The sequence below is a fragment of the Phaseolus vulgaris genome, chromosome 7, assembly GCF_000499845.2.
Source record: "Phaseolus vulgaris cultivar G19833 chromosome 7, P. vulgaris v2.0, whole genome shotgun sequence".
In the NCBI taxonomy this organism is placed as follows: domain Eukaryota; kingdom Viridiplantae; phylum Streptophyta; class Magnoliopsida; order Fabales; family Fabaceae; genus Phaseolus; species Phaseolus vulgaris.
Genome location: NC_023753.2, coordinates 3,281,436 through 3,296,754, shown reverse-complemented (window position 1 = coordinate 3,296,754; position 15,319 = coordinate 3,281,436). Strand labels below are relative to the sequence as shown.

The window sequence follows — 15,319 nt, the reverse complement described above, 5'->3', positions numbered from 1 at the left end:
TCTGATTATGAAAAAACCATTTAAAATACAAATTTATATTAAAAAAAACAGAAAATAAAATCCAAAAAATATTTTGGAAAAGAGATTCCAAAATTCGGAAAAGTGTTTTAGAAACTCAAATACATTTTGAGTTGTTTTCCCCAAACCTATTTAAAAACTACAGAAGGCAATTTGGTGCATGGTACCGAAGCAATTGACCGAGATGAATTTGGCAAAGTCTATATATCTACTAAATTATTTTCCCACGTTGCTAGGGAGTGTAATTACCAACTACGAATGACAATGCCATTTAAATCAACCTAAAAAAAATACTCACAAGTTACTCCTTGTGATTGTATTTTTCATCAACTTTAAAGCTGTACAAAATTACTTGTAACTCGTGACATACATTGCATGGGTATAAAACCAAAATGAATTTGTTCCTTTTCCATCCTTTTTTTCTTTGAGCCGTGGCATTAACTTCTGAGTTTCAAGAAATTCAACAAAAGCAAGCCAGGTTCCAAAATATACTCCTTTAAAAAAAAACCAAAATTGTGCATTACTCTACGTATATCATTCCCTAGTTTGAGCCATTAGAAAGCTTTCTCCTTGTTTGATTTTAGTTATAAGTAGAGACTAAACTTTCAAAGTGATTCAATAATATATTCCCAGCTAAGAGAACTGAATTACTTTTGGGAATCATTAAAAGAGGAATAGCACACTCACTGATGATGTATGTATTCGATTCAAATGTACTCAATGAACAAAATATAATTAGCAAGAACACTCCGAGACATTTGTTTTCATTATTTTTTCCAGTGTTGTATTTTTACTAAGTCTTAATAGACCACTAATAATACATTAAAGCTTTTGGATTGAGTTAATATAAGTTCATCTAGATAAAAAAGACCAATTAAAATACTATAAATAGGTTGACATTTAGAGATATGCTATGTTCATTTATTGCACACTTACTATACTATCAATAAGCTTTGCTGACATCGTCGGATTCGAAGTGTCTTTGTTATGCACTTTACCCCCTCTCGAACAAGGAAGCCCGAAGAAGACACGTTGGCCTATTTGGAGAACCGAAAACACGAGTAGGTACAGAAAGTAAGTTGAAGAGAAACATCATTCTTTTAAGGTTATCTCGACTCTTGTAAGAACAATTATGACGTTACTCCCCAAGTCCTAAGTAAACAATTCAGCAGTACATTATATAACCCACCCAACCCAAATCTTTTTTGTGGCAAAAAACCATAATGCATACAAATTCTCCATGTCCTTTCTTTCTAACTTTTACCCTCTCATAATCTTATCCAAGTAAAATTTAACTAGGGCAATATACCCATTGATAAAAGTTCACACAAAGCCTCTTCCAAGTGCTACATAGAAAATCACAAGAGAATACGCACCTACGTCAAAGCTATTGGTCAATCCTGATTCTGAAGAATAAACATACCATCTAACCAATCAACAGAGCGATAGCATCCCAGCAAAAAGAAATTTCAAACCTCAAGCACTTCATCGTACGCTCCTAACTAGACTTCACTCATCCATTTGCACCCTGAATTTCAAACGGAAAACATTAACCAAAAATTTCAGCTGAGCTGTTTAAAGGTTTTTTCTGCAGAGTGAAGGTATAATGTATATTGCTCATAAAAAAAATTAAATTACTTGTTGAATAAGTTATACAAAAAAAGTGTCTCCTTAAAAACTACAAATGGAATTTGCACAAATATGATATAACTACCAGAAAATACGAATTACAAATTTTATGCAGTACAACTTTATTCCGCAAAATATACCCTTTTTGGAGTTCTTTTACACCTTTCTGCGATCACTAATGACTAGTTATTTCAGCTTCAAGGCATATATAACTTTTCCGATGACAACTTTAATTGACATAGAAACTCACCAAAAGCTAACACAGGAGAACACCACCCATTAGAACCAAATAGTAGTGTTGAAATATATGCAAATTGTATTTTATTGACTTTGAGGGGGTGCCAGAACAGACAATAGAGAGATGTCATACAAAAGAGTTTTCTGTCTTAAAGTAGAGAGATGCTACTGAAATTGCTCTCTTAAGTAGAGAGCTGCTAAACAAAAAGTTTTCTGCTGAAGAAAGTTACCGAGACACAAATAGATAATAACAATTGATAATAACAGTAGAATCATACCGAGACACAAATTGAAAACTCTTCCACAGGCAGAATTGTAATAAGTTACATTGATAATGAGAGTAGAGTCATAGACATTGAATCATTCAGTAGACAAATTGCTGAAAAACATAGCTAAGATACGCTTTTCAGTAACTACTAGCATCAAATACACGTCAAGGAATAGAATGCTCTTACTGTGTTCCTACTGCGCCTTCTTTTCTTTGTTTGAATGTTTTGGAAACTTGCTTAAAACAATACTGTGAATTTTTTTATACCGAGTCTGAATATTCCCATATATAACACACAATCTGTCGTCAACTTGGTCCTGGTACTTGTCATACAATACAGGAAGGGACAAGCTAAGAAGAACACCTGTCCAGAAAGTAATTGAAATATTAGCAAATGAATGCCAACCAAGAGAGTTTCATAAAAGATAGCCTGAACATTGAAAAGCCACAGAAGCATTGAACTTACAAATATAGATCAAAGTCAAAAAGTTGAAAAAACTACCAATGAGAGATATTGCCCACAATCCACCAACAACCTGATTCAGCAAGTTCACATAAAGAAGTGTCAACATAAAACTCTGTACCCAATGTATATTCAAAGAAATCGGGATGAAACAAGGATAAGATGAAAATATAAAACCATACCTGGAGGCAAAGCAGCAAATTCCTCTCAATCGCTATGCCATGTGCAACTGTCAAAGCCCGGTTCATCCAAATTTGCACTGCATCAGCAACCCTGGCAACAGTTTCCTCCGAGATCTCCAGATCGGGGAGAGGAGGAAGAGGTCTGCGACATTAAACAAACTCAAATCAACTTCGAATGAAAAAAGAAAGAAAGTAAATTCACCACTCCACTACAACATATTTAGTGTGACTCGGCATTCTTCTCACCGTCATTCCAATTTTCAAGTACATAAATATTTAGAACAGTCAACGAAGCATTTATATGCAATAAATTCATTTTCTAGAAACGAAATTATTTTCAATCCAATGATGAACAGTTTAAAACTTATATAACAGAAATCAAGCACACGAATCTAGCGGAGACCTTAATCCTGGAAACGCAAGATGATTTGGAGGAAGTAAAAAAATACCTATTGAGAAGGTTAGCAGCTTTGGCCCAGAAAAAGAGAATGAGGACGAGAAGCAAGAAGACATTGGCGACGAAGGACAAGAAATTGTAACCGGCTCGCTCGAACAGGTACCACAACGTGGAAGCAGATACGAGCAGCGCCGCCGCTCCACGCCAATTCTTCCACAACACCACATCAGCAACTGCCATTCGCATAATCAAATAGAATGAGAGAAAAAATCAACTCAGATATTCTTTACTATCAGATTACACCGTTGATTGTAACTACGTGTAAAGGATCGGTGAGATTGAACGAAATCGGAAAGAGAGAGAACCTAAGCCGTCGCCGAGAAGGCGGTGAACGGAAATCCGTTGAGAATCTCCCATGGTGATTGGGGAAGTTGTGCGGTGCCAGTAAAAAACTACAGATACTAGTAACAGTGCGATTACAGTTACGCTGCCTCTTTCTTTCGTTTTTGCTCATCTACTGCACAAGACGAAAACGCCATTCTTCTTAGTTCTAATGTCCCTCTATACTGGGCTGGGCCTGGGCCTGGGCCTGCTGGCCCATCAAATGGAATAGATACCATTGATGTCTTTTTTTACGATGAAAAATATGCATTTTAGAGAATAAATATTAATTTATGTACACTTACACAGTAAAACTCTTTATTTTCGTGATAATGGTGATGTCGACATTACAACATAGGGTATAAGAAATTGTGATGCGTATAGTATTTTTTTCCTTAGTATATGAATTTACAAAGCAAGCACTTTATTTTTTGTTGTAAAATGATAATAAAAAATAAGATGAAAAGAGGCAAATGATATATTTTCTTTTGTAAAATCAGAGACTAATTAATTATTTCTAGAAACTTAGAATCTGAAATATTAGTCTAATCGAATTTGAAGGGTAAGGTGAGAAATTATTCTCTAAAACTTAGTTATACCATTATGAAGGAAGATAGTTACAAATATTTAAGTTCAGCACTAATTTTGAAAAATGCGATTAAAAATTATAATTTAGAAACACAATTTTAGAACAAGTTTTAAAAAATCTCATTGGAATTATAAAAAAAAATCACTTATAAAATGTTTTTGGTATAAATATGAGTAATAAGCCCTATTCTCATACTTTTTTTTGTTAATAAAAAAAGTTAAAAGATTTTCTTTTCTTATATGTTGTTTCTCCTTGTACCAATTCATTTGTTTCTCCTTGTAGCAACTCATTTGTTTCTCGCTACGTTGATTTGTGCAACATTTCGTGTGTTACCATTTACTACATCACTAAATTCAAAGAGTTGCAATTTTTGAATAAGCTTGTAAGATTTGTTTTCTAACTGCATCATTTTTCTTGCTTGAAATCCCTTTCGAACAAAGTACCACAAAAATCACACTAGGGATACAAATAATGAGAACCCGGAGTCATGCCGGTGTTTTAACTAAGCCAGATATGCCCACCTACCACCAAAGCTTGTTTCAAAGTGCTGACTCCTCATTGTTGTCCGAGTCTCCATCACTCGAAGACTCTTGTTTCTCTCGCTGCTGTTCTCCTTCGGCATCTAGTTTTATCTTCTTCTCCTTTTTCTTTTGCTTCTTCTTTTGACGCTTTGCTCGCTTCTTTGCTGTCCTTTCCTCGGCTGCTTTTAATCTTTCCTCCCTTCTCAAACTAAATTCAGCCAACTCTTTTCTTCTCTGGTAATCTACTTCCATCCTTGCAAGACGATCTTGCTCCTTGCGTCTCATCTGCCGATACTGTCAGAAACAGAACATGAAGAACATAACAATAACAATCAGATCAACATATCCATCACCTTACCAATTAACTGACACAAACAGAATAAACCCAGATATCATGCCAGTTTAAATCCGCACTTCTTAGCAAAGGAGAAGAAAATAAAATGAACCACAACCTTCTAAAAGCTTCCTCGTCTAATTTCTCTATAAAGCACTGGTGAACTCGACAGAGCTTGACTTTCATCTTAGTAAAGCTCACACACACATGCTAGCAGCTTATATAAACTGGGCCATCACTAGTTAGATGAACCCAAGTGTGTGAGTAAGCACTTCAGAATGCAGGACTATATTATAAAATAAAACTCAAATTATAAGATATTCCACACATAGAAGTCCGAAGAACATAACTCAGGGCAAGACACATCAAGTGCATGAAAGGATGCCTTAATATTAACGGACAAGGTTGTCAAGTTGAGATAAACTTGTGCAACTTATGTAAGCTTGTCTCGTAAGCTTGCAAGAAAATACTTAACATAAAATGTATATAAAATCCATTACCATGCATAACATAATATTCTTGACTTACCAAACACTCAACCCCATAATAAAACAATGTAGAAAACAACAATAGTAAAATGTGTAGTACATTAGCATTATATACGATCAAACTATATAAATGACTAAATCATATAGTATTTCATAAAAACACACATTTCTATAAGAAAACATTTCAAGGAGTTAATTCCTTCAAATCATTTTACCTCTAGTAAAACACTGTCACCATGGAACAGAAATTACAATTGATTTAAATTCATGGACTAGTTTCCCAACTCAACTATATGCAATTTTACACGAGTTTAACATGTTTGCTTGTGTTTGTCCTGAAAAAGGTTGAACAACAAGTTAACTATTTTCTCTCCCTGGAACCATAAACTCGTGAGTCTACAAGTTAACTCTAAAGAGTTCGACAACAATGTTAATGAAATTCAATAACAAGATAGCTTTTAAAAAATACAATGAGCAAGTTGTGTGCCCTTGATAATCCAATTTCTGGTAAGTTTATGCATTAGGCTGTTACATTCAAAATCAAATTATCAGTTGTAGTGGGTAAATCCAGAAGTCGTCCACGAGTAAATAAACCTCACAACATTGAAGTATGATGGCTTTTCCAAGCAGTTCACATCCAACTTCTAAAAACGAACCACTATTTTACTCTATAATAACGGTTAATAAGTTTTCTAAGTTTAATCACCAAATAGGAGATTAGCAAATTGTTAAACACTCAAAAACACGGTTTTCTTTGAGTTTCCATAGTCATAAGGCCAGCTTTATTTCAAATAATTTAAATCCTGCCATCTCAACCTGGCACTTGTTAACCAACAAGACACCTCGCGTGCACCATCTCATGGAACTTCTACAGTTCCACTAAATACAGAGTCTTTCCTAAACACTCTCCGAACGCAACGTGTTGTAAGGGTATCATCACTAAAATCACATTCAATCGGGGTATCACCTTAAATTGCTTTCGCTATCTCGTTTGAATCCAAAAACCAACGAATGATAATTTATAAGCAGGCAAAGCTATATCCTCAATTAAAAAAAGAAAAAATACCGTAACCCATCATCAATCGCGAGCAATTTTTATGTCTGGAGCTAACTCAAGCACAAGAGAAATTTTATTTAAGATAAAGGAAAAGCAATTGTACCTGATGGAAGTCGCCGGATCCTGAACCGGCGGAACTACCGGAAGTGTTGCTAACACGAACGGGAACATTGTCGATAATCCGTCGGAGCTTGACTTCTAGGTCCTCCTCTTCCTCCTTGAAAACGACCGGAGTATATTCCACTATCGCAGTCGATGCTGCTGCTGGCGGGAGGGGCGGCTTCGAAGTTCCTGGCGCTGGGACCATCTGAAAATCACTGTCTCTGGGTTTGCCCGTCGACATTTTGGGGATTTTCACTTTAGGCCGGAACCCTAATTCTGCAGTCAATGTTAATTTAGTTGTTCTTCAGACCCTAATTCCAAACAGTTGTTCTTCAGACCCTAATTCCAAACAGTTGTTCTTCAAACCCTTCAAATTGCACGGGACAGAGGAAATAACGTGGTTGGGTCGGTTCTTCTCTCAATCTCAAAATCCCAATGCCCTCTTCAATTCGGGGCATTTCACAATTTCATTCGAAGATGGATTTTAAATAGTGATGATTTTCAAAATTTCAGGAATTTTGTTTCTACTATCTTTCTCCTAAGTTTCTTAATTTTTGTTCTACTCCCTAATCCAAGGAAAAAGATTTTTTTAACATCCAAAAAATTAAAATATATATATACTTAACAAACTATTATAATAATATTTTAAATTAAAAAATAAATAAAATATAATGAAAATATTAGTTAATTAATATGTGAAGTGTATGTATTTTACTGGACTCCTAATCCAAACATCTTACCAAAAAAATGTATACTAATGAAGTAAGGTTACGTTCTTAGTCTATTCTATCCATAATTATTACCAAAATTCTAAGCATCATTTAGTTTTAAAAATTTATCTATTTTCTTACATATAATTAAAACAAAATTTAATTATAATAGTTATATATAACTAGATGGATAATATTTTTAAACTAAGTGATTCAATTTAAATCTGGGTGATGTTTATGAATAAAATAAATCATATTAAAAAAATATCTATAGCGAATTGTATTAATTATTCTTTCGATAGATATTTTGTATCAAAACTATTATTGAAAAAAAAAACTTAAATTTGTATTGATTATTTAATTAGAACTGAGTACCGAATTGTTTATTAAAAACAGATCAGAACAAAATAGTTTCTAATTATTTTACTCATTTTCTAATAAATTTATTGACATTTTATATTAATTAAAAGTATGCCTAAGTTACAATTTGTGAAATTTGAAAGTGTTCGGTAAAATTTGAATGTTTTATTTTTACAAGAAACATTCCCGCTTAAACTAGGTAAAAATAATTATAAAAAAAATCTTTTAAATATTTAGTGCAATGCTTATGTACTGTTTCAATTCGCGGTCATGTAAAATGTAAATAATTTTACAATATTAAATAATTAATCTACAAATATTTAATAATTAAAAAAATTACATTATATATGGTTAACTTATAAAAAAAGTACATGTTGTTTAGAATGTACACTTTTTTGCTTATACTTGACACTTATATTTAGTCATTTTACTTTATTAAACAATACTAATTTTCTTTTAATAATTTCTGTTTTTTTATCATTTATTACCTATTTGACATATAATGTTTAATGTTTAAATAATTTAACTTTTATTTTTTACTCTATTATCTTAATTCAATCAAATTTATTTTCCTCACGTTTTTTTTTCTTCAAACTCATTCTATAATCGAAATAAAAGAATGAATAATATGTATGCATCTCTGTATATGATATGATTTGCGAAGGGTTTTTTGTCCGTAAAATAGAGTGGGTCAGAAAGTAATTAGAGCCCAGTACCGAAATTGAAATCGGCCCAGGTTGGTGGTGTAGTCGTTTTACCTTTCAGTCCTTGGCCATCCCATCTCGCATCTGTGAGAGAGAGTTCGAGGTAGCTACCGGAGAGAAAAACAGAAAGAGATCGCAATCAACAACACATAACAGCACCACAAAGAATAATTGAATCGTGAATCGTTTTCAGAAGAAGAGGTAAAGGAATCGAGAAGAGAAGGAGTCACCGAAGCCGAAGATGTTACCCACAGCTTCCAAAGGACGTTCTTCTTCTTCCTCTTCTTCCTCTCGACCTAATAATCCCATGCTGCTTCCCTACCTCCGCAGAATCATCAAGGTTCCGATCTCTTCCTTTAATTTTCCGATTTCCTAGATTTACTTCGCGCTCCATTCTAAGATCCAATTCTTGCTTTTATCTCTTCCTTTCGTTTTCACATCCTAAATGCCATTGCTTAAATTACCCGCCGTGTAAGCCAATTTGTTGCTCAATTTCTCAATGTTACGGTTCTAAATGGAATAGGTTGAACTGTGCTGTGCTGATTCGTTTGTTATTCTTGTAGTGGCAACAAATGGATATTGAATACACTTTTTGGCAAATGCTTCATCTATGTACGTCACCGAAAGTTGTGTAAGTATATGTACATTAAATAATCTTCTGTCTGTCCTTCCCCTTGCTGTTAGCAATGAAATTCGCGTTTTGTCACCATGATCTAACGCAATAGCAATGTGAATTCAATTTTATGGGACATTAATATTGTGTATTCTCATGATTCTTGGTCGAGATTAACCCTTCTGCTTTGTGTGTATTTGAAATTTTCTATATCTGGTTCTCTGAATGCTTTTTTGATGTTGTTCTTGGAATGGAACTGTCCAACGGATGCAGCTATCAGCATACTAAATATCACAAACGTAAGTCTATGTTTTGTGAATATTTTTATTCTTTTGATTTATTGGTGCATGTTTTTTCATAGTGAGTGGTTCACCAGTGTTTATTGAGCTTCTGTTTTGCTAGGCCAAGTTCCTTAGCTAGCATTTGTTTGCAATAATTTATAGTACATTAGGCTAGATGCTTGTGATATGTTCCCAGGGATAATAAATATTTGTCATTGGTGTAAGTATCTTACATGCAGTGTCAGATTGGAAATGCATTTAGTGGTAGATTGTCAAACTCAGAGTTTATATATAAACTTTTGGAGAATCCATAAACTTGACTTGTAGGCCTAATATAAAATGTAAGTAAAACTCCTCATAGTAATGAGGAAGAGTACAAAGTTTGTCATGGGGCAAAATGAAAGGTTCAAACTTAAGCAGTGGACAATAGAAAATAGGCAATAGAATAGTGCTCTAGTGCTTATCATCTCAGTATAGCACGGCATAATAGATTACTATGAAGAATTACTAATGGTTATATTTGAATAATGGAACACGAAGAATGTGCATTGAATCTGGACTGAAAGTACAAATAGAATGGATGATAGGGATTAAAAAACAAACTCAAATACCTCAAATTGTATTAAAACTCACTGGGTGGAACTAAACAACATTAGAATCAGAAACCAATGTGAAGTATTAATAAATAGACTATTAGACAGTATAAAATAAGGTGCACTTGGCAAACACCCTAGTCTGCAGGTAGCGGCCCTTCTCTGAGGCAGAAGCCTTTCCAGCCTCCATCTCCTCCTTCTCCTCCTACATATTCCCCTTGCTCCAGTTATGATATAATCCCCCTTTCGAACCAAATTTGCCATCTGCCCATCCTGTTATTATACCCATCATTCTACCATAAATCCCTGACTGAGAACACTTCGTTGTCCCATAAATTGACATTCGCCCTTACCATTTTCCAGATTAGTCTCTTTTCCTCAATTTGCTTTCTCTCCTTTTCCTTGTATAGACTTGAACCACCTGTGATCCATGGATAGATTATGAGATACAACACAAATGGACCTGGATTTATTTTTAAAGAAATAGAATGTGACAAGCTCTTTGACATTCACTAGTCATAATAGGTCCATACATAAAATAAATGAATAGGTTGATGATGATATAATAATATAGTTGATATTAAATACTTCAAAAAAATATTTTCTTCGTTCATGAATGAATTGCTGAAATATTTTTATAGTGTGGCTTGCTGGGTACTAGGGTAAGGGATTTGTTCTTTTGTTTCCCTTTATGTGAAATCAATGTTTTGAAGGGGGAGTTCAAGGTATTGTCATTATTTTCAGTAATTTGGGCTCATAATTTGCATCTTACATCAGACTCATGGAGTCCGTACTTAATTTGTGATTCTATTTGAGTTTTGAGAAACGGAAATCTAATGAGTCCAGTTGAGACTATAAAGAAATGAGTTTGAAGTTGAGCCTGTTTGATTACCCTGCCCAGAACACTAAACTTGTATGGCTTACAAACTGACTCGTGGTCTTGTCTTGACCATGACTAATGAATGATGCCAATGACATCATTCATTGATCCTTATGCTGAAACTCCTTTTATCTTGACTGATCAACTGATTTCACTTTGGATGAAAATATTTCTTCTCAAACAAAAGAAGTTAAGAACAATATTGTTTATTGACTAATTTGGGTCTAATCAAACTATTCCATTCCCTTTTCACAAATTTCTTATAAACTTTATACATGCATATAAGTGTTATGTGTGTGTGAGTGTGAGTGTGTTTCCTTACAACAACTGACAGACGCAACCAATGATGGGATAGAATTTAAGAATTTCACAGCTCACCTTTCTTTCATGTAAAATTACCTTTTAATGCAAGAGTTAAATCTTTTCACAGAGAGCTGCTTTTGAGGATGAGTCATGAAGAACTTTGGCTTATTATTAGGCTTGCAAATCAACTTATTTTAGTGATACATAACAATGCAAATGTTTCAGAAAAAAAAAAAAAAACTGTTGGGTTAATTGTATAATTGATGTCTTTGATTTATCAAATTAGGAAATTTCATTTGGTGATTTCAAAAAATTGTTTAATTGATTTCCTTCTTACTGTTTGATATTAGAAACCAAGAATCAATGGGCACGTGATGACCCAGCATTTGTTGTGATCTGCAGTCTTCTTTTGGCAGTTGCAACTTTGGCTTATTGTGCCGCGTAAGTTTTTTAAAGCATTTGATGGTTGTGGCTCCTTGTGCACAAGCAGCTAAAATTCACTTTACTTTTGTAAAACAGAAAGAGTATGCAAATGCAGCTAATATAAATCCTTGTATTTAATTTATTTGACTGAAGGATGATAGTTTGAAAACTTCCTTTTTAAAATCAGTCTATTGATTTAGAGTTTGGTATTTGAATTTTATCAAATCATGTATCATGAACCAAGCTTGTATTGTTATTGGATTACTCATTATGTAACTTTAGTTTATATTTGTTCCCACTCTGCCTCTACTAACTTCTTGTATTGTATTTTCCAATATATTTTCAGGTATGACCATAGTTCTGCCCATGCACTACTTGTTATCTTCTCAGTGTTGTTTTTCCACTTTATATTGACTGGTGTATTTCTGGCAACCTTTTGTTGGTAAGGGTACTTCCTGTAGTGATTATTACATCCTTTTTTTTTAATCACATGATCTTGGTACCAACACTGGTTCATATTATCCGTGTATTCTCTAGGTTCCTGACTAATTCTTATCTTCGAGAAGAGGCTCCAAATAGCTATGTGGTTGAACAACGTGTTGAATGGTAAGTTCAAGAAGTTGTGCCTGTTTCATGTATTAATTTAGTTTTCTTCTTGAATTTTGAGAACATTTTCTGATATTTGGCCATGCTTGTTTAAAATGTTTGATCAATTGATAAGCAATGAAATGAATTGAGAACCCTTGTCTTAGAATTTTGTTAATTATTTTTCGATAGCTGATTATATTTGTTTTGGTTTTTCATGGAAGGATGTATGCATTTGATGTACACTGCAACTCTTTCTTCCCATTGTTTGTTTTGCTCTATGGTAATTTCTGACTCCTTGGTTAGTGTGAACTCTGTGCTGATATAGGAAGCTACAATATCTTGCATTAGAGTGATACTGATGTCTGGTCCCTTGACAGTGATCCATTATTTTGTATCTCCTCTATTGGTGGCTCATGGTTTCATTCCAGTATTGTTGTCAAATCTTCTGTTCATGGTGGGAGCTTCATACTATCATTATCTAAATTTCCTAGGTTATGATGGTAACCTTCTCTCTCTCTCTCATTATTTTTTTACTTATATTATATATATATATATGTGTGTGTGTGTGTGTGTGTATTTATCCCAGAACTCACTGTATAAGTTGCACACACTTTTACACTGTTCAACACCCTTTTGTTAGATTATTTTATCCCAGAACTCACCAATAGATTAAAAGTATCCGTTGTATACAAAATTTTAGATTGATTCATAATTACTTGATACCTTGAATATGCACATCAAAATTATTTTAATTAATGTACTATATACATTTAAAATATATGAAAGTAAGAATCATTTAATTATCTTCATTCAATTTTTATACGATTTTACATGAACAATCTCACAATATGCACTATCTTTGGTCCTATATATAGGATCATTTTAACTGCTTCACAAGAATTAAAGAATATAGGTAAGTTAGTTAATGACATTAAATTTGTAAACAATTTGTGTAATTTTTCCATAATTACCCTTAAAACCATTGGAATTCCATTTTCTTGATCTGTTTCTACCTAGTTAATGCATGTCCATTTAAGGGATTGTTTTGTAAAAATGATAATCAATGCAGTAAACAACTTGGAGGGACTCATAAAAATAAGGCCTAAATATGTTTTTAATCCCTGTAAAATTAGTGAGTTTTTCATTTCGGTCCCTATAAAAATTTACTTCGTTTTTCATCCATATAAAGTTTAAAATAACCATTTTTTAGTATTTATAAAATGTGACAATTTTATGGTATTAGTTACGTATAATATATTTTTTTTAGTTTTCATCCCTCCAAAATTTCAAGTCCCTATTTTTAGTTCCTAGCATTCATTTTAAGATGGATAAATATTGTTTATTTTACTGATTATTTAGGAGTTTTTTTGGGATGTCATATACTAACATTATATCACAACACTATTATGCGTTATTACAGAATGACCATTCGTCCTTTTATTCAACATATAAGCCTACCATAATTCAAGGGATGAAAAATTAGTGATTTTCAATTTTAAAGTGATAAAAAAAAAAAAGTTACTCATTTTACAGGGACTAAACATATTTAAGTCTGAAAATAATCAAGACAAACTTCCCATATAAGATTGTTATAGAAAGGACTGGAGGCAGTAGCTACAATTCAGTAGTTAGATCATGAAACTCACATTTTATACGAAGTTATTGATTGTGTGAGAACGATAGTAACTTACACTGGTGTAAGTTAATTTCTCGTTGAGATCAGTTCATAATACTTTTTTAGTGTAATTTCCTTCGGGTATGGCTGTATTTTTCGTGAAAAGTGTCTTAGGGCTATAGAGGCTGGATCCTCTTATTAAGCTCTTCATAAATATGTTCATTTGCTGTGATTATGTTTTAATTCTTGCCAATTATACTATAGAAATCGGTTATTGTGCGTTATTGAATATCTGCAGCTAAGTACCATTTCTTTGTTTTTTTACTCTAAAGTCCCTTTTGTATGATGTAGAGAACAAATTCTTATGACGTGTGTCTGTTGGATGTGTGGTCAGCATATTGAATAAATGTACATTAAAATTGTTTACTGAGTGTGTATAACTCTGAAACTACAAATTTTTGTTTCGAGTTTGTGGGAACTGTGAATACCGTTGAATTTATTTGATTAACATTTGTTGGTTGTAGTTCTGCCTTTTTTGGAGAGGACCACCTTTTTCCTGTACCCCATTGGCATCGTAATTGTCCTTTCTCCCATTTGTAAGTATTGAGTGGTACCATTTTTGTTCTTTCATGACGGGTTAATATTGCATCTGAACCCACTTTCTTATTTGCAGTGATTTTAAGTGGTTTCAATCCCTCTAGATACTTTATGAACATGTACTTCAGTCGACAAATATGATCATGCCAGCTAGAACTTTTGACCTATCGGTGTCCTTGAGGTTATAGAGTATTCGGAAAACTACAACATGAGAAGGCTTTTAATGAATGTTTGATTGTTTGTTTGGAGAATGCAATGGCCCAGCAATGTCTCGTTTTAGGCCTTCTAATACTACTACCAATCAAAGTTGGACTGTAGCAAGTCAGGGTAGTCAGTGTATTTTTTACAGTTATTAGATAGAATATTTGTTCAAATGAATATACTCATTGTAATGAATTTTCTTTGTCAATCCCGTAGCTTTCCTCCCGATTCCTCCAGACAAAGAACAATTTCTATTGATATATTCTTTAATGAGGTTAGATACTTACTCTGCAAATGAAAGGTCTTCCCATCTACATTAGTCCCTGTCACATAAGGAGTCATTGTTAACTTGTTGTTAGAAGCCACTCAAGCCAGGTACCAGTAAGAGTTCGTGAGGAGCTGATCAAAGCCGGGGCGGGGGCATTTTGTATGTATGATATGTGCTCGTTATGTATTTTATCTGATTGAATATTGCTTCACTGTGAGGAGTTTAGTGGTTCAATGGCGAGTAGGGGCTACTTATAAAACTACTTTAATGCGCAACTCAATTTTTAAATTAGTAGGGTAATTATGGTTGAAAAATATGTGTTTACCTTAATGTCTACGCATGTGTAAGATTTGGATGTGAGTGAGTCATCTGGGTAGAGATACTCGAGCGTGGTTATAGGGTGCTATCGAAAGTGCATGAGTGTCTAACTACGAAATATTTTAGTTTTAGGCATGAATAGTAAGGGTAAGAGCAAGGATCTTTTAATCATCTACATCGGGAATTGGGAATATCGTGG

The 15,319-nt window shown here is 33.5% G+C and overlaps 3 protein-coding genes across 3 annotated transcripts; 1 reads left to right on the top strand and 2 right to left on the bottom strand.

Moving 5' to 3' along the window:
* Positions 1-1,084: 1,084 nt before the first annotated feature.
* On the bottom strand, positions 1,085-3,733 carry LOC137828510 (reticulon-like protein B11). The gene is given in 7 exon segments (XM_068635115.1): positions 1,085-1,546; positions 2,340-2,415; positions 2,418-2,516; positions 2,619-2,688; positions 2,798-2,939; positions 3,247-3,427; positions 3,560-3,733. Coding segments are annotated over 7 exon segments (639 nt in total). The 5' UTR covers positions 3,612-3,733; the 3' UTR covers positions 1,085-1,527.
* A 779-nt stretch (positions 3,734-4,512) lies between these two features.
* LOC137830642 (uncharacterized) lies at positions 4,513-7,192 on the bottom strand. Its single transcript, XM_068638101.1, has 2 exons — positions 6,668-7,192; positions 4,513-4,979 (listed from the first exon to the last, which is right to left on the bottom strand). The coding sequence occupies exons 1-2, from the start codon at positions 6,905-6,907 to the stop codon at positions 4,704-4,706; spliced, it is 516 nt and encodes a 171-aa protein (XP_068494202.1). The 5' UTR covers positions 6,908-7,192; the 3' UTR covers positions 4,513-4,703.
* A 1,186-nt stretch (positions 7,193-8,378) lies between these two features.
* On the top strand, positions 8,379-15,013 carry LOC137828173 (uncharacterized). Its single transcript, XM_068634634.1, has 10 exons — positions 8,379-8,780; positions 9,004-9,071; positions 9,327-9,352; positions 11,461-11,551; positions 11,880-11,975; positions 12,071-12,139; positions 12,343-12,401; positions 12,499-12,621; positions 14,261-14,332; positions 14,410-15,013. The coding sequence occupies exons 1-10, from the start codon at positions 8,682-8,684 to the stop codon at positions 14,472-14,474; spliced, it is 768 nt and encodes a 255-aa protein (XP_068490735.1). The 5' UTR covers positions 8,379-8,681; the 3' UTR covers positions 14,475-15,013.
* The last annotated feature ends 306 nt before the right edge of the window (positions 15,014-15,319 follow it).

Bases quoted from the DNA above. Each gene is read 5' to 3' on its own strand.
- LOC137830642 (XM_068638101.1), bottom strand. From the start codon at position 6,907: ATGTCGACGGGCAAACCCAGAGACAGTGATTTTCAGATGGTCCCAGCG. The intron at 4,980-6,667 runs GTACAATTGCTT...TGTTTCTGACAG, and splicing joins GATCCGGCGACTTCCATCAG to TATCGGCAGATGAGACGCAA.
- LOC137828173 (XM_068634634.1), top strand. From the start codon at position 8,682: ATGTTACCCACAGCTTCCAAAGGACGTTCTTCTTCTTCCTCTTCTTCC. The intron at 11,552-11,879 runs GTAAGTTTTTTA...ATATATTTTCAG, and splicing joins ACTTTGGCTTATTGTGCCGC to GTATGACCATAGTTCTGCCC. The intron at 11,976-12,070 runs GTAAGGGTACTT...TGTATTCTCTAG, and splicing joins TTTCTGGCAACCTTTTGTTG to GTTCCTGACTAATTCTTATC.